Below are 24,446 nucleotides of genomic sequence, written 5' to 3' on the forward strand. Positions count from 1 at the left end.
AAAAAATTCCTTTCACCTACTTTTTGCCTTCTAAAATTTCAGCATTTGTATTAAATCCACTGTCAACTTTCCCCTATTTCATTTGGAAAAGACAGGCACCTCCATAGGAGGATGCAGAGTATCTGAGTAGATACCTGCTTTGAACTGTCCTCTGAGAAGGAGAGACTGTCCCTCACTGAATTGATCAAAGAATCGCTCTGCCTAAAAATTGAATACCTTCTATAGACATTGTAATGCTGGGTGTTTAGCATTGTTTGAATGTCTGCTACACAGTAAGTCATTCAGAATTTGTTTTCAGATTTGAAAGGTGAAGCCACTACACCTGAAGCTAAGAAAGAGGTGGTAAAGGAAAGTGAGGCCAAAGCCAATAAAGTGAAGGAAGAGGAGGCTGAGAAAGGTGAGACCAAAGCAGATGAATTCAAGGAAGGGGAGGTCAAGAAAGGTGAGGCCAAAGCAAATGAAGCCAAGGAAGAGGAGGTCATGGACAGTGCAGTGAAGGAACATGAGGTTACAGAAGGTGAAATGAAGCAAGAAGACACCAAAAGAGAAGAGGCCAAGAAGCCTACTCTGGAAATTCTGGTTAGGCAGAGTTGTCCCCAAAAGATAAAACGCTCTTACCTATGCACAGCAATAGTAAAGCAAGAGGTGTCAAGAGTCATTACCAGTCAAGGAACTGTCATAAAGTACATGACGGATGGATCTACCCAGGTATGTTTAATAGACTTCATTGGAAGCAGCTTGCATGTGATTACCCTTGAACTTGTATTTGCCAGCTGAGACAGAGAAGAGTCCAGTTTATAGATGCAGGAGTTAAGTAACCATTGAGCCATGCAGCAGTATCAAGACTAAAATGTTCCTGGCTTTGTTCAAAATCAGAATTTAAGGCACTTGTGGAACTTTTATGATGAAAATCTTAGGCATCTGTAAATAGGGTTTTGAGAGCTTTATTTCTGGACTTAAACATCTCAAGTATGGATTAGTTGGGAATTACTTAGGCTTTGCATATTCTTGGCATGATTCACAAAAGCATCCATACAGAGCACAGCTGACAGAGGCAGCAGACACAGCAGTTTGCGCAGCAGTGTCTGCGCTCTGCTTAGAACTTTTGAGGACCTTGTAGGAAGTTGTGGGAGCATGCTGGGGATCCCCGAGGAACTAGAGGGTGATTGCGGCTAACAGGAAAGGGGAGCTAGCAAGAACAACTACAGGAGGCCTTAAGTTCTCCTGGGAGAAGCTCTAGCTAGGTGTAGCTGCCGCTGATGAGTTCTCTTGGTTGCCCCGATCAGAGGGAGTTGGAGCCTATAATCCAGGTGGCCCTTGATTAGGGTGGGTCAAGCACCCTGTGAGTCAGTGCTAGGGAGAGACCTATATAAGAGCCAGGCCTAGAGCGCAGCTCCCAGAGCACAGTGAATGGAGGCAGCAGTTTGTACAGCAAGGCGCTTAAAGGCACCTTTGTTTCCAATCCTAGTAGTGTACGCTTCCTCAGATATGGTCACGACACATCGCAGAGCATATTCCCCAGTAGCTGTTGGAGTCGCTGCATCAGCTGTGTCAGAGGCTTCGACCCAGACAGACCCTCTGACAGCAGATGCAGCTCTACAGGTCTCAGGCTGCAGGGAGTGCTTGAGGCCTCTCCGTGAGGCCTGGGCTGACAGTCAGCTCTCCTGCAGAAGGTGTGCTGTTGTTGACGAGTTGTGTTGTCAGGTAAAGGAGTTACGGGAGGAAGTCAGTAGGCTGCGTAGCATCCAAGAAGATGAGCAAGAGATAGAGAGGGTATCCTCAGAGACCATACAGCTCCAGGAGTCCCAACCCTCCACAGCAGTGGAGTTGCCCAAGGGCTCTGTGCCGTGTGAAGCGGTACATCATAACACTGTAGAAGAAGGCTGGAAACTGGTCACTTCTCGTAGGAGGTGAAAGGCTCTTACTCCTGCTGAAGACTTGCAATTGAGGAACAGGTTTAGTGCCCTCCAGGCTGAGGAGGAGCTGGGCATAGCTTCAAGGGAAGCAACTGGGCCGACAGACCCTGTGCCTTGCAGGAACACCCAGAAGAAGCAGCGAATGATTGTTGTGGGTGACTCCCTGCTGCAGGAGATGGAGGCACCTGTCTGCCAACCTGACCTCTTGTCTAGAAAGGTTCGTTGCCTGCCAGGGGCTGCAATAGGAGACGTCATGCAGAGACTGCCAAGGCTTGTCCACGCGTTGGACTGTTGCCCTCTGCTGCTCTAGTGCTGGGCGCTACTGATACCAAGGGCCTATTGGAAACCATCAAACAGGATTTCAGAGCTCTGCGGATGGTGGCCAAGGGTCTGGGAGCCCAGGTCATTTTCTCCTCAGTCTTGCCCGTGAGGGGGAAGGATGGGAGGAGGAGTGGACAGATTTTCCAAGTTAACAACTGGCTGCACTGCTGGTGTTTGCAACAGGGTTTTGGTTTCTACGACCATGGGACCCTCTTTGAAGATTGACAACTGATGGGGAGAGATGGGATTCACCTCACTAAGCGGGGCACGCGTGTCTTTGCCAACAGGTGGGCCAGCCTGGTAAGAAGGGCTTTAAACTAGGAAAGAAGGGGGAAGGGGAGAGTTATAGAGACAGGGTAGTCAGCAAAACGTGGCTCAAGTCGGGATGCCTCCAGCAGGTGCATGCAGCCAGGGAAGTGCGTACAGGACATGACTATGGAGGATCCTCTTGCACCCCACCTGGGAAACCTGCATGCTTGATTACCTCTCTGAAATGCCTGTACACCAATGCACACAGCATGGGGAATAAACAGGAAGAATTAGAGATCTGTGTGTGGTCGCTGGACCACGATCTCATTGTAATTACGGAGACATGGTGGGATAGCTTGCATGACTGGAATGCTGTCGTGGACGGCTACGTACTTTTAAGGAAAGAAGGGCCAGGAAGGTGAGGTGGTGGAGTTGCTCTTTATGTGAGAGAGCAACTGGAATGTATTGAGCTTTGCCTAGGGGTGGATGAAGCACAAGTCAAGAGCTTATGGGTAAGGATTAAAGGGCAGGCTAACATGGGTGACACTGTTGTGGGTGTTTACTACAGGCCACCTGATCAGGAAGAGAAGTCGATGCGGCCTTCCACAGATAGCTGGAAGTAGCCTCACGATCACAGCCCTGGGTTCTCCTGGGGAACTTCAACTACCCTGATATCTGCTGGAAAGACAACACAGCTAGGCACAAACAGTCCAGGAGGTTCCTGCACAGCACTGATGATAACTTTTTGACACAGGTGGTGGAGGAGCCAATGAGGAGAGGTGTGCTGCTGGACTTTGCACTAACAAACAAAGAAGGACTGGTTGGACATGTGAGGGTTGGGGGCAGCCTTGGTGCAGTGACCATGAGATAGTGGAGTTCAGGATCCTGCAAGGAGGAAGCAGGGCAATGAGTAGGATCGCAGCCCTGGACTTCAGGAGAGCAAACTTTGGCCTCTTCAGGGACCTGCTTGGAAGAATCCCATGGGTTAGGGCCCTAGAAGGAAGGGGGGTCCAAGAGAGCTGGTTAGTATTCAAGCATCACTTCCTCCAAGCTCAAGATTGTTGCATCCCTATGAGTAAGAAGTCAAGCAAAGGGGGCAGGAGAGCTGCATGGATGAGCAAGGAGCTCCTGGCAAAATGCAAACAGAAGAAGGAAGTATACAGAATGTGGAAAAAGGGACAGGCCATTTGGGAGGAATATAGGAGTGTCGTCAGAGTACGCAGGGATGCGACGAGGAAGGTTAAGGCCCATTTGGAATTAAATTTGGCAAGGGATGTCAAGGACAAGAAGGGCTTCTTCAAATACATCAGAAGCAAAAGGAAGACTAGGGAAAATGTGGGCCCGCTGCTGAATGGGGTGGGTGCCTTGGTGACAAAGGATACAGAGAAGGCAGAGTTACTGAATGCCTTCTTTGCTTCAGTCTTTACTGCTTTACTGAAGGCCAGCCCTCAAGAATCCCAGCCCCTGGAGACAAGAGAGAGAAAGCCTGGAGAAAGGAAGACTTTCCCTTGGCCGAACCCTTGGAGGATCGGGTTAGAGATCATTTAGGCAAACTTGACACCCACAGATCCATGGGCCCCGATGGGCTGCACCCACAAGTGCTGAGGGAGCTGGTGGAGGTTATTGCTAGGCCACTCTCCATCATCTTTGAAAGGTCATGGAGAACAGGAGAGGTACCTGAGGACTGGAAGAAAGCCAGTGTCACTCCAGTCTTCAAAAAAGGGCAAGAAGGAGGACCCAGGAAAGTACAGGCCAGTCAGCCTCACCTCCATCGCTGGAAAGGTGATGGAGCAGCTCATCCTGGATGTCATCTCTAAGCATGTGGAGGAAAAGAAGGTGATCAGGAGTAGTCAGCATGGATTCGCCAAAGGGGAAATCATGCTTAACCAATCTGATAGCCTTCTGTGATGGAATGACTGGCTGGGTAGATGAGGGGAGAGCAGAGGGTGTTGTCTACCTTGACTTCAGCACTGTCTCCCATAAGGTCCTCATTGGTAAGCTTAGGAAGTGTGGGCTAGATGAGTGGACAGTGAGGTGGATTGAGAGCTGGCTGAATGGCAGAGCTCAGAGGGTTGTGGTCGGCAGCGCAGAGTCTAGTTGGAGGCCTGTAGCTAGCGGGTCCCCCGGGGGTCAGTACTGGGTCCAGTCTTGTTCAGCTTATTCATCAATGACCTGGATGAAGGGACAGAGTGCACCCTCAGCAAGTTTGCTGATGATAGAAAACTGGGAGGAGTGGCTGATACACCAGAGGGCTGTGCTGCCGTTCAGAGGGACCTCAACAGGCTGGAGAGCTGGGCAGAGAGGGACCTCAAGAAGTTCAACAAAGGCAAGTGCAGGGTCCTGCACCTTGGGAGGAATAAACCCATGCACCAGTACAGGTTGGGGGTTGACCTGCTGAAAAACAGCTCTGCAGAGAAGGACCTGGAAGGCCTAGTGGGCAACAAGTTAACCATGAGACAATAACCATGAGCAATGTACCCTTGTGGCCAAGAAGGCCACTGGTATCCTGGAGTGCATTAGAAAGAGCATTGCCAGCAGGTCGAGGGAGGTGATCCTCCCCCTCTGCTCAGCCCTGGTGAGGCCACCCCTGGAGTACTGTGTCCAGTTCTGGGCTCCCCAGTACAAGAGAGAGACATGGCACTACTGGAGGGAGTCCAGCAGAGGGCTACGAAGATGATTAGGGGACTGGAGCACCTCTCCTATGAGGAAAGGCTGAGAGAGCTGGGCCTGTTCAGCCTGGAGATGAGAAGACTGAGGGGGGATCTTACTGATGTATATAAATATCTAAAGGGGGGGGGGGTGTTGTAAAGAGGATGGGGCCAGATTCTTTTCAGTGATGCCCAGCGACAGATCAAAAGGCAACAGGCACAAACTGAAACACAGGAAGTTCCATCTGAACACACGGAAAAACTTCTTTACTGTGAGGGTGACACAGCGCTGGCACAGGTTGCCCAGAGAGGTTGTGGAGTCTCCTTCTCTGGAGATATTCAAAACCCACCTGGACGCGATCCTGTGCAAGGTGCTCTAGGTGACCCTGCTTGAGCAGGGGGGGTTGGACTAGGTGATCTCCAGAGATCCCTTCCAACCTCGACCGTTCTGTGATTCTGTGATTTTTTCAGTAATATAAACAGTCATACGTGTTCCAGAAATGAGCTGAATGTTTCTTCAGTCCTGTTGACACAATTAGGCATTCTAAGGATCAAAAGGATTCCATCCATAAAGAATCCATCAAAAGGATTCTTTATATTCCCAAGTGCCTCCTTTGTTCTCACATATTTAGGCTGCCCAGAGTTCTGGCATATTTTAGGTACTATAAACTAGATATCATCTTTGCAGATACTGCAATCAATGTACTAGCAACCATCTTTTTAAAGCCTAAGACTCTGTGTAATAGAGTTGGAAAGCAGATTAAAAGAGAGCTGTTCTGTTTTGACTCAGAAACTGCCGAAATGACTGTTTTAGTTCCTCACGTCTTTTTACAGTCTAAGTAGACAACAACAACTCGTGCAAATAAGGATACATTGCATTAAGTCTTAAAATATTTACTCAGAATCTCATTAAATTAACAAGCAATTAATAAAGAAGCTAGCTGCTATTAGTCTGTATATTCACAAGATGCTGTCTTCTGACAGAAGAATCCAGATCTCCTGTGTCTAGCATGATTGTACCGCAGTCTTTGTATAAGCAGATTCTGATTGCCTGCTTCTTTATGTTAACTTACTATGTGTCATCAAGAGTAAATAGACAAGCACTCAGAAAAGAAATGGTTAATTGCATTACAGTAACTGTCACTCTTTAGATATGTCTATGTGTTTTTCATTAGTTTTCTGCAATGTGCCATCCTTCTCCTTACAGCATCCGTACTCAGTATTTGCAAATGAATTTAGTGATGATTGGAGTATTCTAGGCTTTTTCTACCACACAAAAACACTGAAGATGCTGAGAATACGCAAACAGATATTGCACCAGGGAACATGCATATCAAGAGCTGAATGTTAGGGACAACATAGCTCAGGAAACAGTTATAAGATAAATAACCGTGACTACTTCCGTTAACCATTTTGGTGGCTAAAAAACAGACAACAATCCTGGAGATTTGCAGTACCTGAATAAGGATCGATATGGTGATTCAGATGTATTACCACTGCTAGAAAATGTTGTATTCAAAAAAGCCTTCAGCATTTGACTAATTATTTAGAATTGTCTTTACAGTTTTCTTTGATAATGCTTGTTTATTACTAAACTGCAGGAATTATTAGTCCTTACTTTTTGTGAGAGCTTCTCTATTTTCTTGTATTGATTCTGAGTCTCATACTTTTTCTTCCTCTATCAATCATCCACAATATTCTAGTACGTACTGTATTTGCTCCACACTCTTTTGAGACTTTCTGTTATTATTTGGAATAATTTTAGCCCTCTGGTATGTCTTTGGTTTTCTATAGATTCTGTTTGCTGATGGCACAGTGTGTACGAGTCCTGATTCTGGCCCAGTCATACCACGACCTGTAATTCCAGATAACACCCAACCATTATCAGAATCAGAGCCTTTGCCTGAGACCAGCACTAACAAAGGTAACATTTCCAGAACTTCAGGCAGATTTAAAATTAGCAGGGGCTAATGATATTTAATAAGGGACATTTTTCTTTAGTCTGAAAATTCTGCCAGTGTGAAAATGCAATTTTCTGTGCTCAACTACTGTACGTTGCTAATCTGTTACCTTCATAGAAGGTCAGTTTTCTTACATTTCAGCTCTCTTCACACATGCAAGGACTCTCATAAGTAAAAGCTTGTGTGAGAACTACATCAGTAGCAGAGTGATTCAACACAAAGTATTTTAAAAGAAATCCTTGTACCTGCAGTAGTGTGAAGTCCTTGTTTATATGTTACACAGTTTTTACTCTTGGTATTGAGAAAATCTCCTCTTTAAAAGTCATTATCAGTTGGTTCTATGGATCTGTGGTGTGTCTCAGTATAACCATTCTTACATTATTAAGTGTTTGACAGAGAAAGAACCAAGTACAAGTTTTCTTCATACCTCAGAGTGTGGTCCCAGATCACTGTCAGTGTTACATAGTAAAAAGAAGAATTATGACCAGTTGTAACATTTCACTGGATTTCATTGGCTCATATAATTTCATCGGATCTGCTTTGGAAGTGTATGGACAAAAATTGCTGCCAAACAGAAAAATCTGTCAGAAAGAGACTTCTGACTTATCAAGTCCAGTCCCCTGTTCTTAGAACATTCCCTAAGATATCTGGAAGGATGTTTGAGAACTTCTGAGAAACCATCTTCTGATTTTCAGTCTCCACATCTGTGGCAAGTTTGTACTCTTTATTCCTTATCCTTTATTAATACTTACTTCCCCACCACCTTTCCTCTCCTGTGCTTAGCCTTGATGAATTTATAGTGAACAGTCATATCTTCTTTTTGCCCTTTTTTTTTTTTTTTTTTTTTTTGGTGTTAGGATATAGATACTGTAACCCTTTAGACTCCACTCTGGATCATTCTGCTGTCCCCTGTCTACACTCAGTCTATTTCCTTTTCTTGGACATGGGTGACCAGAATTCTGTATAGTATTCTTAATCTGTGTAGTAAAATCTCTCCATTACCTTTCACAACAGAATCTCCATCTCTCTTCTTCTGGCTCACCATCAGATTGCACTTCCCTTTTTGTCATTATTTTTTCACAATGATAACTTGTAGTCTTCCTGTATTTGACTGGTACCTGCAGGTCTTTCTCCTCTTCTACTGCTGCAAACTGTCTGAAGCAGGAACTATTTTTATTAGTCCTTATTGCATTAAACTTAATTCTACTAGATTTTATCAAATTCCATTTATGTTAGTCCTCAAGCTTATTCATGGGATAGTTTTGGGTGCTTTTTTCCCTGTAAGCCATTCAGATTCTCTTCTGCATTGATGATGCCTTCCGATGTCATGTCGTAATCAGATTTCACTAGCATGCTGTTTACTTTTTCTGCTGTGGTCATTAATTAATAAATTAAATAAGATTGGTCCAAGGACACATCTTTGAGTAACAGCTCTTATAATTTCCCTCTAGCCTGGTAAATAGTTCTTTCAACACTGCCAAAGGCAATATTTGCAGGAACTTTTCAGTTTACTAATTTTTGTCTTTTCCCTTGGAGTCTCATACAGAAATCTGATACAAGTCTGACACAGAAATTTTTGTTTCTGCAGGAAAGGGCAGCCACAGAAACAGTCTATCACACCCAAGCAAGGATGAGTTGTTTGAAAATGCTGGTCAGTGTCTGGTTAATACCGAGCAACCTAAGGAGAACGAGTCGGGAACCTGGATAACAACAACCCCTTCAGGCTTTCAAGTGGGCACTGAGGGAGCAAAGCGAATGGATCTAAAGCCACTTTTAGTCTATCAGGCAACTGACCCAGCTGATGGAACGGTACTACAGTTTTTGTGTTATAATAGCACTGTCTACTGAGCTAAGAGATATGGCTGCTATTGTAAGCATTGTAGAACTTGTTCACTGAACACATACCTTCAGGCTGTGTTATTGTACAGTTAAAAATGCAAAAGCTTTAGATTCGGAGGAAAACATGAATCTTCAGTCTTTCAAATAGATAACATTGTAGTGGCCTAGCTTCTTCAGAGTTTCAGTGAGTAATGTCTTTTGTTACTGATGACGTTTTTACAGGTATCTCAGTGCTAATGTAAATCAGTATTCCTTTATTATATCAGGTTATGACTGTACGAGATGATGCAGTGATAATGGTTGAGAAGCTGGATGGCAGCAGAGTTGTAGATCATGCTGATGGTACTAGAATCACCACTTTTTATCAAGATTGTGAAGAATGTTTTGTACATCAGGATAGTGAAGAAACAGGTAAAATCAAAAGGGGAGCACCTCTCTGCTACATCTTGTAAAGCAGATAATTGTCAAAATATACTAAAAAAGGCACATACCGATACCATAGGTAACAAATCCAATAATACAGTCTGGGCTCGGTTTCTCTGCTTAGTCTTTTTCCATCAGTATTCAGTGCAAAAATTTCACTTTAGCTAGTAAGTGAATTTCCTTCTTTCCATGTGTTCATTTACATGAACATTTTCACCATCTTCACCATGAGACCACAGTGCCTGCTGTGAGTTCTTAAATGTTCATTGCCCTCTCTCCATCTTCCCTGGTACCAGCAAGTAAGCTGATTTGATTCTTAACTGAATGGGTGTATGAAGACAGGACATCCTCAGATTCCCCAGAGAGCATGTAGACTCTCCATCCATGAAGATATTCAAAATTTGACTGGATATGACTCTGGAAAATGCCACATCTGCAGAAATGAAACTTATATTTCCCTGAAACAAGTGAGATAATTTGTGTTTCATACATAATCTGTATGTTTGGTTGATTTGCAGAATAAATTCTGTCTTCTGCAATTAACATGGAATGTATATTTACTGGGTGGACATCAGGCCTGTTGTGTTCAAACACAGTAGGAAGTTTTGGTTGTGTAGAAAAAAACAGTTATTCTGGTAGACAGGAATATTTCCCTGTGAGATTTTAAAAATCAAAACAATGGCCTTGAACTGTTCTCTCTATTGAATGGGAAGACAGTAGCCAGATTAGCATATCAGTTTGATGCATTTTCCATGGCTTGTGCTGCTGAATAGGAGGTTCCTTCACATCCTAGTACTTGTATCGCAGGCATAAGGAATTTCAGTGGTCCAGCCTGTATGTTACACATATCCAGATCATTACGGTTAATACTGTATTTGATAAAGTTAATCATAATCTCCTGGCCAGCCACAGATGGTCACAGACATTTTTTGCTGTTGGATTTGCCTATATTAAGTGCACAGTCCAAAAATGTGAACATTGCATATTACTTGTGTAACATAAAACTATGTGAAAAAAGAGATTTTATGAAGAAAAGTTTATCAGGGTCTTGTACTGAGGAGATAAAGGCCCAGCCTTATAAGAGAAAAGCAAATTGAATCTTAAGACTTTTCCATGGTTTACGTACTCCTGTCTAATTGTTCTGTATTAATTCTTAGATGAACCTTCAGAAGCCATCACAAGAAAGGTGAAATGTATGCGAGTGGAGAATCCTGAGTTTGCTACTGTTATAACAAATTGTGAGGACAGTACCTGTTGTACCATCTTTGGAGATGGGACATCTATTATAGCAAAGCCACAGGGAACATATCAGGTGGGAATTATTTCTAGTTTGTAATAGTTTAAAAAATCTTTGTGTTCCAAATGCCATGTCCTCCCCGTCAGCTTCTCTCACCTTGACTATTTTAACTCCCTCTCTGTAGCCTTCCCAATTTCTTTGAGTCCATCTCTTTTATACTCTGCCAATACTTAGGCATTTGCTTGCAACTATATAGTTTCTCTTTTATTTGAATCCAAATCTTAAATTGCCCTAAGTTACAGAAAATATTACACAGACTGTCATCAGCCTGTCTCCTGGACCTCATCTTTCTTCTTTTTCTCCCTCCAAACCAGATGATTTAGTAGTAAAGGTCTGAGAGCCATTCTCTTGATTTGCATCTATTCTTCATTTTCATGCTACATCTAAACTGAAGATTTCACCATTAAGGACTGAACATGCTTCCTTTTTACTTTGACAGGTTTTACCTATGAGGATAGGCTCCCTTTTCATTGATGAAGATTGTTCAGCAGTTTATACCCATGAAATTTATAATAACAAATTCATCAGCAAGCAAGAAGGGAAGCAAGCAGGGAGATACATTATGAAACACACTTCCAGCACTATTTGTGAGGTGATGGATCCTGAAGGAAATCTTTTCAAGGTAAAATACATAGAAGGAAACAAGTTTTTGCGTGTTGAGGAGGCTGTCAGGCAATTGAAGGTATTGTGGGAGAAGTGATCACGGGGGGTATGGAGTGTGGTAAGAAAAAGGAGATTAATGCAGTATGAGAGGATGCTGAGATGAAAAATATCCATAGGAAAACCAGCTTTCTTTGTTTTTGCCATTCATGGAGTATCTTGTTAGTTACATGATTCCATGCTATTTTTATCTCAGGACCCCATTTTCATTCAATGCAAAGACAAGGAGTGTGCTCGTGTGATGAGGCAGGTGACCAGGGGGATACAGGACCAGAGACAGCTCGTGGGTATAAGCTTCTGGCCATGTACAGATGTAGTAGGAGGCATCCAGCTGTTGGGTCCTGCCCACCATTACAAACAGCTGTTTTCCATTTTGTCAAGTGCTGTTCTCACTTTCCACATGGTGGTTAGGGTTGGCAACCAGATACAGGTGTAATAGGATAGGTTCATTCTCAGTCCTAGTTACACCTGAGGCTAAAGCAAAAAGGTTATGGTCTGGGTGTGTCAGATTCAGCTCGTGAACTGTCCTTTGAATCACTCTGGTCCAAACTGTATCTTCCAAAGGCATCTGTCCTTCAACTGACAATATTAAGAAATAGAGACATCATTTTTCCTTGGTAGGTTATTATTTTTTGTTAGTTGCTTTGTGTGTATTTGTTAATATGTAGTTAATAATCACTTGGTATTTTCAAGATGGAGAATACTATAGAAATTCAAGAAGTAGTATCATGGGACTACCTGGGACCATATTTTTTAAAGTAAATGAATGCCTGAAAAGGGCCCACTATATAGATATAGAGAGAGATACATAGATACCCATGTATGCATACATATTTGTGTGTATATCTGTATGTATGTATCTATATATATGTAGGGGTGTGGGTGTGTATATATATATATGTCTGTAGGTATTTATACGTGCATATACACAAAAATATATGTAGTTCACAGAGTTATATCAGTGCGTGTCTGTGTGTGCAGTTACCTGGTCTAATGAGTGAGTGACTATATTTTTCTGTGAGGTCATCTGTTAGTGCTTGCAGATTTATATGTTGAAGATGGAATTTAAACAAGTGTGGCTCTATCTGACAACTAACAATCCTTGAGCATTTATTAAATATCAGCATGTGATATTAGAATTTCTGATACGACATGTCTTTCTAGAACCATTTGTTTGGCCTTCTTCCTTGTCATTACTTTCATGCATGAATGTTAGGCTGCTCAACCTGAAAGATGATATTTCTGTCTCTTTCCCTGGGCTAGACCATATTACAGTTTTACACATTACACATATTACAGAAGCAAGTTCATGTTTAAAATATATCATGTAACTCAAATCATTTTATATAATTTCTATTGTAGGTCATGGCTGATGGCAGCACATCTGTATTTGTTCCTAGCATTGGCTTTGATGACAAAGAAGACAGAAGTTCAGCATCAGTATTGCCAGAAATTAATGAACCTATCATTTGTGATGAGCATGTCCCCAGGTAAAATGCCCCAGGTTCATAGATTTATATTCACTCTTTCTTCACTAGACTGTATTTGCACAGGGTTCATAGATTTGCACATTCTTTATTCATTACTCAGTATTTGCACACTTGATGTCCTCATCTTGAAGTTCCGTTTTCTCATTATGGCATCACAGTGCTTTTTCCTATTTGCCATTTAGAAAAGAGTGCAATTTGGAAGCCATTAGATTTGGTCAGATTTGTGTGATGGTTGTCTAGGTTCTTCGTCATCTACGCTGATGGTTCTGGGACTGAACTCCTTCGGAGCAGGGATGTAGAAGAGCATCTTGCTGAGGCCTGTAGTGATCCAGCTACTGCTGTTTTGCAGGATCCTGTACAAGAATGTCCAGGTAGGATAATTTAATTTCTTTTCTGACAAAATAATAACAGAAATAATTACAATGGTGGAGTCAGAACCTTCAAAACTCTTATTTGGACAGAAAATTTGAAAATGTGTTTCTCCCATATAGATAGGCTTCCACACTTCTGGCAGTGAAGGATAGGCAAGAAAGAGCTTGTGGAAAAAACTCTAGGAAATAGAGAATTAAATGAATAACACTTTGAGGGGATAAATGAACAGACAACTGACATATCTTTACCCACTGTTAGACATACAAACAAAAATAATTACCAAATGCCTAGATTCTCTGTGTATTTACTGTCAAAAAACACTGAATGTTTCACAGTCTTCACCTAATAATCTAGCTGTATTTATGAATGAAGACAGTGATACTTTGATGTGGACCCATTGTCTGGCTGTTGGAAAAGTTAAATATATGTAATTAAGAAGCTGGAAAGGTATAATTGAAATAGGAGATGCCAATAAGACATGGAAACAACCACCCGATAGTAGCAGTACAAAGAAGTTACATTTTGAAATGGTTGGTTATCTTTGTGAAGTTATTTGGAGATACTGTATTGTATAAAATACATTGTGAGGTGACAGGTAAATCTTAAACAAAATAAACATATTTTAAAAAATCCAGACAGAGAAACGCATGGTTCCTCTGGATGAAGGGGGATGATGAAGGTAGACTGCTTTGAGCCATAGGATACTAAGTTTTCTCAAAGTTTGCAATTATAAGCATGGGGAAGAGATTTCCCACCTATCATGCTCCCAGGTGTCACCTCTTTTTCAATGCTGCTTCTATTCATGACAATGAAAGAAAGAAAAACCTGCTGGCAACCATCAGTCATTTATTATAGTAGCATTCCAATATTGCCCCAAGGAAAATGATTCTCATTAAAGTATTCAAATTTCAGGTTAAAGGAAGGGTAGATGAATAGTAACAGGTCCCCCAGGTTTTCTTTGCACCCTGTTATTAGGATGCTTTTCCAGACTTCATACTTCACCTTTCTCGATATTGGCTCTGTTTGCCTTGACAGCAAGGTTTTGCAATTTTGCATCGTGACAAAGCATCTCAGTGGTGATACCAACTTGTAAGTCCACATATGGGTTAGATAATAGAGGATAAAGGGGACGTTTGGTTTGGGTTGGAAAAAATGTTTTGAGGAACATTAAAAGTAATCAAAACAATAAAAGGAGACAATCATTATCTCTAATTGAATCCCTTCAGTGATCCGATTCTGAGGTGTAAAATACAGTGAAGACCTATGCATGTTCTGAATAGGAAGCACATCCTCCTGAAAGCAATATTCAGTAAACATGGGTCTGTGGTCTGCCCTACCTTGCTTGGGATTTCTGCACACTATTCAAGTGAGATGTTACCCAAGACTCCACGCAAGTAGCAAATGCAGCTTATTGTTGAACACAGTCTGGGTAATCCAAAGTTTTCGAACTATTCTATAGTTGTCTCAGCGATCCAGTATTATCTGTAGCCACCAGTATCACATTTTCATGTTGATAGTAAGTTTCTGTATACTTAGATAAGCATATTTTTCTGGAGGTTTGAGACACATATCCATCATTTTTTGGATTCAAATCGATTCTTACCAAAATGTTTCTTTGAACCAGGTGTTTTAAATATTACTATCCTCCGCCCTTTGGTTGAAGCCTCCCCCTGGATAATGAATAAAGAACCAGAGAGTATTGTTCCTCCAAATCTTCGATCAAGGAACTGGGATACATTTTCTCCTTTTGAGGTATAATTGCTTCAAAACAGTCTTTTGCTGCATAAGCTATAGATGTTTGTCACCAGGGAAAAAAGAACACCAAACAATGTGAGACTGCCAAGTTCAATTTGTTAAGCGGACCAAGCAAGGGATAGGCTGTGTCAGGGAAAAATTCCCACACACTCACACTCACACACACTTACTTGAACAAACATACACACACGTTCACATACCATTGGCTGAGACCCACTCTGGTTACCACTCCAGGAAGATGGCACACTTAAGTACAGGGGAACGTGACGTTCCTTTCAACCAATCTTAGCGTTGAGCTCTTGGGTGGCAGATCAGCTCCACCACCTAATAGTTCTACCTCAGGCCTCTACGCTTTGTCAGATGTCCGCAGAGCAATACCCCTAGCCCAGTCTCTAGCACGAGAGGGCTTTATAGCCAAATGTCTACACAGGCTGCCCATCAGATCAGTCCATAATGATTCCACAGTATATCTTTCCAGCAATTTCAGGTATTATTCTCCTGCCTGCTGTTGATCCATAGTCCATACCAAGGCTCACAGTGTTTGGTTCTCATTTGTATTGTCATATCAGGCATGGTTCATTATACACAGTTCCTGTTTGCATTATACTCAGCTTTTGGCCGAGGTGAGGTCATGATACTCACATGTAAATGTTACTTAATGTTCATATTTATTATGCATGCTTATCACATTATATGTTAATAGATCATTAATCCGTTAGAGATCATGGTGATTGATTAGTCCGATGCCCTTCACAGCATTGTCATGTCACTGTTAGTTTCCATTTGAGAATTTTCAAATCTCTTTGAAGCTGATTCAGTTAAATTCAAAACTTCCTGGTGAAGTAGGTAAGTTACATTCTAGACTTCTAGATACAACACTGAAGCACAGAACGTGGTGAATTAGCACAGGTTACATGGGTTTCATTGCACAGTTTGTTCTAGACAGACATGAGCTCACTTTCCTACAACTTGAAGATGTAGGACAAGGTCATATCCGATTCAAAAGCCTTATGATTACTTTCAGAGGATTTATTAACTTGTGCTCACTGCTATGCTAATGCAAGCACAAGATGTTGGACCAGTTGTCTTGCATATTGATAGTTTGGAAAGTTTCACTACAAAGATCACATAGACAAAAACCCCCAGTGAGCTGGTGTTTCTAGACTGGAACCAGAAACCTAACTCTTACCTCACAAATCTCATATCTTAGTTATAAAATCATCCTTATTCCTTAAAATCATGCAGAAGGCATTATTCTTAGAAAATATGAATGGATTAATTAAGAGCCAATTATATTAACCTGATTTAACTAAATAAGTGTAGGGCATGCAGGATTGAGTTCACTCAAAAAGCAGTCACCTTAGGTTCTTTTATACTGAGTGAGGTAATATAGCAATTTTAGGGGGAGTTTATCTTGCCAGATGAAGAGGTTTTAGGATGGATAAATTGTGCCCAAGATCCTACTGACTATATTGTTTAGATCTGCGCTGCTGTAAAGGGAGCATGTGCTTATCAGCTGAGACATGAAGCCTATCAGTTTGTTTGCTGTCCACTGGTTAGTGTTTCCAGTTATATTTTGTACCTGTATGTATAACCAGCAACCCAGAATCTAAACACATCTCTCAGTATTTGGATTAAAATTTTACATTCCAAGAGTCATCTCTGTTTTCTAGAATAACTGCAACGTGAGAGCATTCGATATAAATTTAGTAAGTTCCTTGATTCCAGCCCTGAATGCAGTGAGCTGTTTTTCATTCAGAATGCAGTTCATGTTTTGTCAGCTGGATGTAGGTATGTAGACAACTTTCTGACAGTAATATAAGTAGCTTCCTGCTCTTTTTGCTTGTTCTTGTTTATGTTCAGAGGAATATCACAGGTCCCCCAGTCAGAACACATATTTGGAAGGGTCTCTGCATTGGATCTGAAGAGCAGGCCTGCTTGCCAATACCTGTGCGAAAATGTCCTAATAAACTGCAAATTCGTCAGCTATTCCAGTATAAGCCACTCAGTGATGAACTAAGAGAAAAGCTGCAGCTTTCCCTCAAGGTAATACAATCACATTTACTTCATTATTCCAGTGCACAATAGTTAACAGGCAAATTGGGTGGTATGAATTTGCAATATATGCTTGAGACAAGAGCCCTAATGCTTTTGAAAAACAATCACCATTTTGTACTGAGACAGGTGCTCTAAGAAAATGTATTTCTGAAGCAGCTCAACTCCTTTCCCCCAGTCCCTTCTGGAACATACTTTTCTGTGCAAGTACATGGGATACAGTCAAGTACCCATCACAGATAGTGCACTAAAAAATAGTTTCCTTTTCATCAATATTAATATCTATTACTCTTACTTTGCTTAGGGTTTGTTTTTCTACCCAAGGCCTTAGAAAGTTAGCTTTGTAAAGCTGTACAAGATTTTCTAACCTACCGTAATTTCACAGTTTACTTCAGTGACTACGTCACTGAGACACACTGTAGTCTTTGTTATGTATCAAGTCCATAGATCAGTACAGTGCATTTCCAGGTTCTGCAGAGATGCATCTCCCAAATGATGGTTTGTCAGGTTCAGGATGTCTCACTTTACACATACAGTATTAAGTGTATCCTCACTCAACAAATGAGCAACAAAGCCCTGAGAAAAATGCCAAGAGGAAAATGTAGGTTTCTTCAAAGTAAAGAAGCTCAAACAGAATTTACTTTATCTTGGTTTCTGATGTGATTGTTTTTATTAGAGCTCTTAAAACTGGGTTCTGGAGGCCTTTCTGCAGTGTGCAAAGCTCTCAAGGGCATGACATTTTGAAGAACAGCCTGCAGTTCACCAGTATCAGTCAGTGGTCCACAGAGAAGACAGGGATGCTCATTAAATAATCTCTAAAGTAGGAGAAAGGAAAAAATAATAGACAGTAGTATGTAGCTTCTTCTCTACTTCGTATTTCTATGTATTTCAGTTTCAGAAATAAACTGGGAAGTTGCTCAGAATGCTGTAGGTAGAGCAGAGACTTGAATGCAGGTCTGCAATATAACATAGCTTCCCTAACTTCCACCCACAGTTTCCCAGAACTGACGTACAATGTCCTTCTGACTGGCTTTCACGTATGTAACTGCGTATAATACTCTGCCACAGTTAGCAATAAAAACCTGAATTTCTGAGTTCTGTCACTCTGTTGATGTCTAGCAAATAGCTGTGTAGCCTTCTGCCAAAGTGTGTGTCCATGCTTTGTTAGTGACTGATTCATAAAAAGGTGCAAGTTACATCTCATGTATAAGTGTGCTGAGATGGGATCAGAAAGTTCTGTTCTTGATCTATGTCAGTGGCTTCCTACTTTACTTCTCGGTTGTGGTATAAAACATTGATTTATTTAATTCACACTGTGAAAATGCTCTTAGAACAGATTTTAGAGTTAAAAACTCATTATTATCTACCAATTAGGGAATAACAAAATACATGTGCTCTATAATTTAGTTATTTAATGTTTATTTGATGAAGGCATTACAGACTGATAAATTTGAAATGTGACACCTGAGCAGGAAATAGCAAGTTGTAACTGGCTAGATTTTTTTTCACGTCACATTTCAAAGAAGGTCTATTTGCTGTAGAAAATCATTGACAACTTTTCAGCCCTGGCATAGTTTGGGCAATGTCGGTCTATCGGGATTAAATTTTACCCTTTCACAATAGAAATATATAAATGTGATTCTTCAATTTGCATGCTGATCTTTCAAGGGCAACACTCGTTTAAAAAAAGTTTCACACCAAAATCCCAAGTTAAGTCTCTCCATTTACCAGATCTGTAGTTGGCTGTTAGAGAAAGATGGACACTTTTCATTACATTTGCAAAGAAGAATTGCAGTTATTGGCACACAGGAGACATTTGTAAGAATTACATTAATCTGCAATGAAAATATCCTTATTTGTTGTATATCGATATCTATTCTATGCATTTTTTGAGAAACAAGTATCTTAAAATTTAAGCTAAGCACTCAGTTTGTCAGAATTAAATGAAGATCTAAAGAAAAGAGCATTCTTCCTTTCTCCATCTCCTTTAAAATGTAAGGATATGAAGGAATGAAAAAGAACTGGAACTGGATCGCTTATGTGAACCTTGTCTGTTCATAAAGCTCTGTATTGCATGTACCTTTCTAGTAGGGTGAGGTGTTAGGCAGCTCTCTACGCGACCCTTTTTTCCATCTGAATTTCCAAAGCACAGAAGAATGTGGAAAACAAAAAGTGTCATTTTCTTCGGCACTCGGTATAGTTCTGGCAAAGTAAACTTCTGTCTAAAAATGGAGCTTCAAACTCTTTTCTGAACCTAGTTTTTCAGCTCTGATGTTGTAGATTTCCTTTTCCTTAACAGGGGATCAAGTGGGAAGGGGAGACAGATCACAGCCAATATTTCTTAGAACACCTTTTATTTATTAAGCCAGTATTTGGTATTAATAATAGAATCAAATTGTTATTATTAATAACAACTTTCAGTTAAAACATTCCTTTATTCATTCACACAGTTTACTCACACACTTGCATACTCACGCATACTTACCTGGTTGGTGCAGCAGTTGGGAAGCCAACTCTGACTGCACACCCAGAAGCAGGGGGTCACTGGTGCTCCAGAGGCTTCTGGGGAGCTGCTCTAGAGCAGGCACTACCCTCTTGGACATGGTCCGAGTTGCCCAGCTCATTGTGGATACTGATGTGTGCTAGTGGCCTGGTAGAGATTCAGCATACCCTTAGTGTCCTCGGTTCATCAGTTCCTACAGATTCAACAGGATTGCTAGTCCTCAGAGCTCAATAGTCCTTGGCAAAGTTTCACATGCTACTTTCTTACCATGTACTTCTTTCTTTAACCTGTTGTTTTTTTGTAACTATTTCTCCAGCTGAACCTTTAGATACCTATATAACCCATTCACACAGAAGGGGCCCTTATGACATTGAAAAGTATGCAGATCTAGTACCACCACAAACTCTTTTCTCTATGTACGTGTCCATTAAGTTTGCCTCTGCAAATATCGGCATCTTTCCTGTTCTTTCTCCATTCATTGCTACACCAGGAATACATAGACATCATTTTGAAGCAGGAGAATGAGCTGCAAGAGATGAATGCAAAAGAACCAAGAACAGAAGAGGAAAAGGAGAATGCTGCAGATCTCCTCAAACTGGTCATGGTGAGAAAAAATCATTTTTAACTGCTTCTTTTCAACAAATACATTGCATTGCATTGCAAGTGTCACCCTTAAAACACATTAATAAAGTAACAAATGTTAGAATAGCAGAATGCCAGCTCTGCTGTAATTTAATGGTAAAGCAGAGCAGTGCTCAGCATTTAACTTGGCTAGTGAATGGCGCTACTGCCATATTGGAGAAAAAATACTGGAAAGAACTTAAAGAGCCAAACTCTTTAAGTTCCCAAACACACGGGCCAAAGAGACTGAAATGCATATGTCCACCAACATTAGGATGAGAACATTTCCAGTCTGTTGACACTGCTCCTTGGTGACTTGTCTTTAAACCTCTACCACCACCTCCTCCATACTGAGAGTTTAAACCTGCTTTTGGAGTAATGTGAAAACAATCTAGGGGAATACTGTTATCACCTGTCTGTGCTGAGCAGCACTTACACTTTTGGGAAACATGCTCTGCTAATTCACACAGCTAATTAGAGTGTGGGAAGAAAAGGGAGGGGAATAGGGAGTGGAAAAGGTGGGAAAACAGGGGAAGAGGGACTGGAGTAGCAGTCAGAAAACAGTGAGATTAGTGGGAGCTGAGTAACGAAGATAAGTTAGAAGAATTCAGGCAGTGGAAGTGGATGGGGATTAGGATGAATAAAACAGACACTTTATATCTTACGTGAAGAATGATCAGTTTGTTCTGTTTCAGTTCTTTAAAATATTTGTTTCTTACAGCTTCCTTTACATTTGGTTGCCTTGCATTATGTAAATTCACACTCTAGATTTTTACTAGTTATTAAACATTAATTTTTTTTTTGTCTAATATAGGAAACACTTTTATTCCTTTTTAAATCAATAACAAGTATATAGTGCTTTTTCTGAGCAGTAGAGTCCTGCTGGATCTTCCATTACACAGGAATCGGTATCACACTCTGTCACACCCAAGCCTCTACTGTTCCCTAGCTCTGCTACACCCACACGCTGCCTATTCACAGGGACTCTGGTTTCTGGTTAACTGCTTCAGCAACAGCTTGACAATAAAGCAAGGAAAACGCAGCTTAGTGAAAGAGTCTCTTACCCTTCAGACACTTTATTGTAAACCAACCACAAGAGAGCTCTTTAGTAATGAAACCCACATATCCCTGAACACATTTCCTGTGTGCCTCCTTGTCATGCCCATGAACTTTAGATTTGGTTCAAATCCTTTGTGGAAAGATTTGTCCTTCAAAATCTTCTGTCTGAGATTATGAAATAGCTGAGTTGATTTAAAAAGCAACAAGGATTTAAAATACAAAGTCAACTGTGAAGGAGGTGGTCAAGAAGGAAACAAATACATGTTTAGACCAGGGAATCTCTACCTCATTTCTATTTTTCCCAGTTCATGTTTTGTCACACACTGAAATTCCCCTACTCTTGTAGTCACATTTCAAGTAACAAAAGAGCACTTGTTTAGAAGTTTTTGAAGACGATGCTGGTTTTGCAAGGTCTGTTTCTCACATAGTCATGATTATTCTTTCTTCATTGCAGTCCTTCCCTAACTTGGAGAAATCATCCAAAGATCTCAGCGACAGAGGTAATAACAATTGAATGACTATCTTTTAAAATTGTAAAACGTTATACTATATAGTAAATTGTAAAGCACTGCAGTAATCTTTTTAAAGAAGGAACATAGATGTGAGTTGATCTGTGCGATAGGTACATGACCGTCTCTCCTGTTCCTGATACTTTTTTTTACATATATGTGATACATCCATTCTATAAAATGTTATAAATTAAAAACTGTCAACCAACTTATGAGAACAGAGATGTCACTCAACTATTTGAATATTTCAGAATTTCACTAAAGAACTTGAATGGTAAGTACCACACAACTTCAGAAAATAGATATTCCAAAACGGTCACATCAGGGACTGAAAGTGAATGAATGGCTTGATTTTCATAGGTGATTGGAATTTGTTAGCATCAATGATACAGTAGCTCTAAAAACCACTTACTTAATTGCCCATTTTAGGCATACGTATTTGTCATTTTGACCCAGGTTTCCGGATGTATGGAGTCTTCTCAGGTATGACAACTATGGACACAGCTCTGTGTGGTTAGATTTATACATATATCAACATGTCAGACAAGTTTTTCAAAGTAACTGGATGGCTCCTGGTTGTTTATTACATTTGAAAATCTGGCCTGAAACAATCACATATTTTGGTGTTTATATCAATCTTGCCTCAGGAAACAGATGGAATAACATATTAGTCTTCCCTTGCAACTTTCTATAAAAGTTAAAAATATGATACTTGCTAACGTTTATTTGTGTTTTCAATAGGTACAAATAAAAATCAAGAAAGTTGTTTCTTTCTTTAAAATGTCAATTGACTTTTTCCATAGAAAAATCCACAGTATTCAGTCTGCTAATGATGCTAGCCTTTACAGTGTTGTTTTTCATCTCCTCCTACCTGTCCAAGAGTACTTCTGTTTGTTACAAAAATACCAGAGCACACTGTCCAGTGTAAATAGAAACTGCTGCAACAAATGCTTGCTACACAGTTTCCTGATTTTAAAAAGCTTTATTAAAATGGAATTGCACTTGTAACATAGCTCTATTAATGAAGAAGAAAGTGTAAAAGAGAAGCTGTTAAACAGATGCAAAAATAGAAAAGCAGGGAAATAAAAGTATATTTTATGTGAAAAAGTTAACCAAAAAAGGCCAAATTTTGAAATTTACAATTACAGTATTCCTGAAACACTCAGAGATGTTGTCATAATCAAACAGGATTACATCTCTAAAATCTCCTAAGTTTTGCCACAGACACATCTTTTGAACCATGGGAATTCCTTTGGACTCAAAGTTTGGGTGGAAGGCATAACGTAACACATTTTATAGAAGATGTCACAGGATAGGGAAACTATTAAAAAACCTAAAGCTTGCCACAATCTTAAATATGGAAAAAATGCCTTCTCTCCATTGTACATATTGAAGCAGTAACTCCTTCCATGAGAATGCTAATCGTGGCTGCTTCACAGCCACAGTTAAGCACAACTTAAGCAAGCTGATAGTAATAAAAGTCCCTGAAAGCACACCTTATATTCTTCAGCTGGAGACAGAGGCCTGCAGTGTTGCTCCCTGTCAGAAGGTGGTTGAATGTCAGCCATTCTTCCTATTCACAAGTATTTGATTTGTTTCTTAAAAGAACATAAAGATATTTCAGGTAGGGATATGTATTTAATCTGCTCCTGTTTTCTCTTTTTCTATTGAGTTGAATTAATTTCCTATCTGTTGATGTTCTGCATTTGATTTTGGAATGTCCTTTCTGCCTCTTACCTCACAGTAATAAAGAGTCTGTAATTGGCCTTCCTCACGATGGGTCTGATTGTCCTTAAACCAGAGAAGAGTCCAGTTCTCTCTTTCATTGGCTTTGTGGTACTCCCCTGGCAATAAATTTTTAATCTGATTAAAAGTATGGAGATCCAATTAATAAGGACTGTTTATATCTTTACCATTTTAAAACTCTAGCTTTTAATCAAGAGACAGAAAAATGCATTAAAAATATATCCTTCTGTTTTTATTATTCTTTACACTTACCAGTGCTTAGCTGAAAATGCATATTCAGTATTAATCATGTGCCTTTACCTTACAGTTCACATAGCTGAGTTATATGAACAGGCAGTGGCTTCTCAGTTCCAGTGCCCCACAGGGAAGACAATCTCTAAGCAACCAATGGACCACTGGCAGACATTCAGGTAGGACAGTCCAGTGAGAACAGATGTAAATGTAAATAACGCAGAGGGTGGAAATAAGCACACAAGAGAGGCAATGTACTTTGCTGACTGTCATAAAGAACAAGGACCTAGATCTCTAGATATGTTTCACATTTTACTAGTTTTCCCTATGAGTATGCTATCTCTCTGTGCCTCTCTTTCCTATCTGAAAGATACTTTAAAGTTTGTTGGAAAAAGGATTTGAGATTTTTTTTTTTTTTGGTTGAACAATGTGATAAAAATATAGATGTGCATGAACAGTTTTGCTGCAAAACATATGAGTCCAAGTCAAGTCGTTAAAGATATTAATATAACATACTTTCGTAAGTAGTTTCATGCTAGGGTTATCTTGTAAATGTTTTGGGGCTTATAAAATATTATGCTGCTTTTCTCATTTTCATTACTTTTTCCTTTACTGCTCATTCAGCACAGAAGGACTAACAACAGTGTCTAAGTGGCAGAGCAGACTAGAAGAACACAGGTACAGTATTAGTACGACAAGAAGTTAAAGTTAATTTTTTTAAGAGCCAATTCAAGTCTGGAATGACTGCTGAAAGACTGCTACTGCTTTCACTAGGTCTTGGGTAGTGTTCT

General features: G+C 40.4%; 1 protein-coding gene across 3 annotated transcripts in view; it reads left to right on the forward strand.

The window, feature by feature from the left end:
- The window catches only part of SPAG17 (sperm associated antigen 17), a 121,681-nt gene that overhangs the window by 76,247 nt on the left and 20,988 nt on the right, over positions 1-24,446 (forward strand). For all 3 annotated transcript variants that reach the window (XM_064519484.1, XM_064519492.1, XM_064519487.1), the window contains 14 exons: positions 299-708; positions 6,929-7,058; positions 8,684-8,904; positions 9,201-9,345; positions 10,515-10,669; positions 11,094-11,276; positions 12,677-12,804; positions 13,045-13,175; positions 14,801-14,928; positions 16,795-16,977; positions 19,980-20,093; positions 21,624-21,669; positions 23,732-23,834; positions 24,280-24,333. In XM_064519484.1, coding sequence (XP_064375554.1) covers positions 299-708; positions 6,929-7,058; positions 8,684-8,904; positions 9,201-9,345; positions 10,515-10,669; positions 11,094-11,276; positions 12,677-12,804; positions 13,045-13,175; positions 14,801-14,928; positions 16,795-16,977; positions 19,980-20,093; positions 21,624-21,669; positions 23,732-23,834; positions 24,280-24,333 — 2,131 coding nt within the window. The remainder of the gene's footprint in view (positions 1-298; positions 709-6,928; positions 7,059-8,683; positions 8,905-9,200; positions 9,346-10,514; positions 10,670-11,093; positions 11,277-12,676; positions 12,805-13,044; positions 13,176-14,800; positions 14,929-16,794; positions 16,978-19,979; positions 20,094-21,623; positions 21,670-23,731; positions 23,835-24,279; positions 24,334-24,446) is intronic.

Source organism: Dromaius novaehollandiae, chromosome 1, assembly GCF_036370855.1.
Source record: "Dromaius novaehollandiae isolate bDroNov1 chromosome 1, bDroNov1.hap1, whole genome shotgun sequence".
Classification (NCBI taxonomy): domain Eukaryota; kingdom Metazoa; phylum Chordata; class Aves; order Casuariiformes; family Dromaiidae; genus Dromaius; species Dromaius novaehollandiae.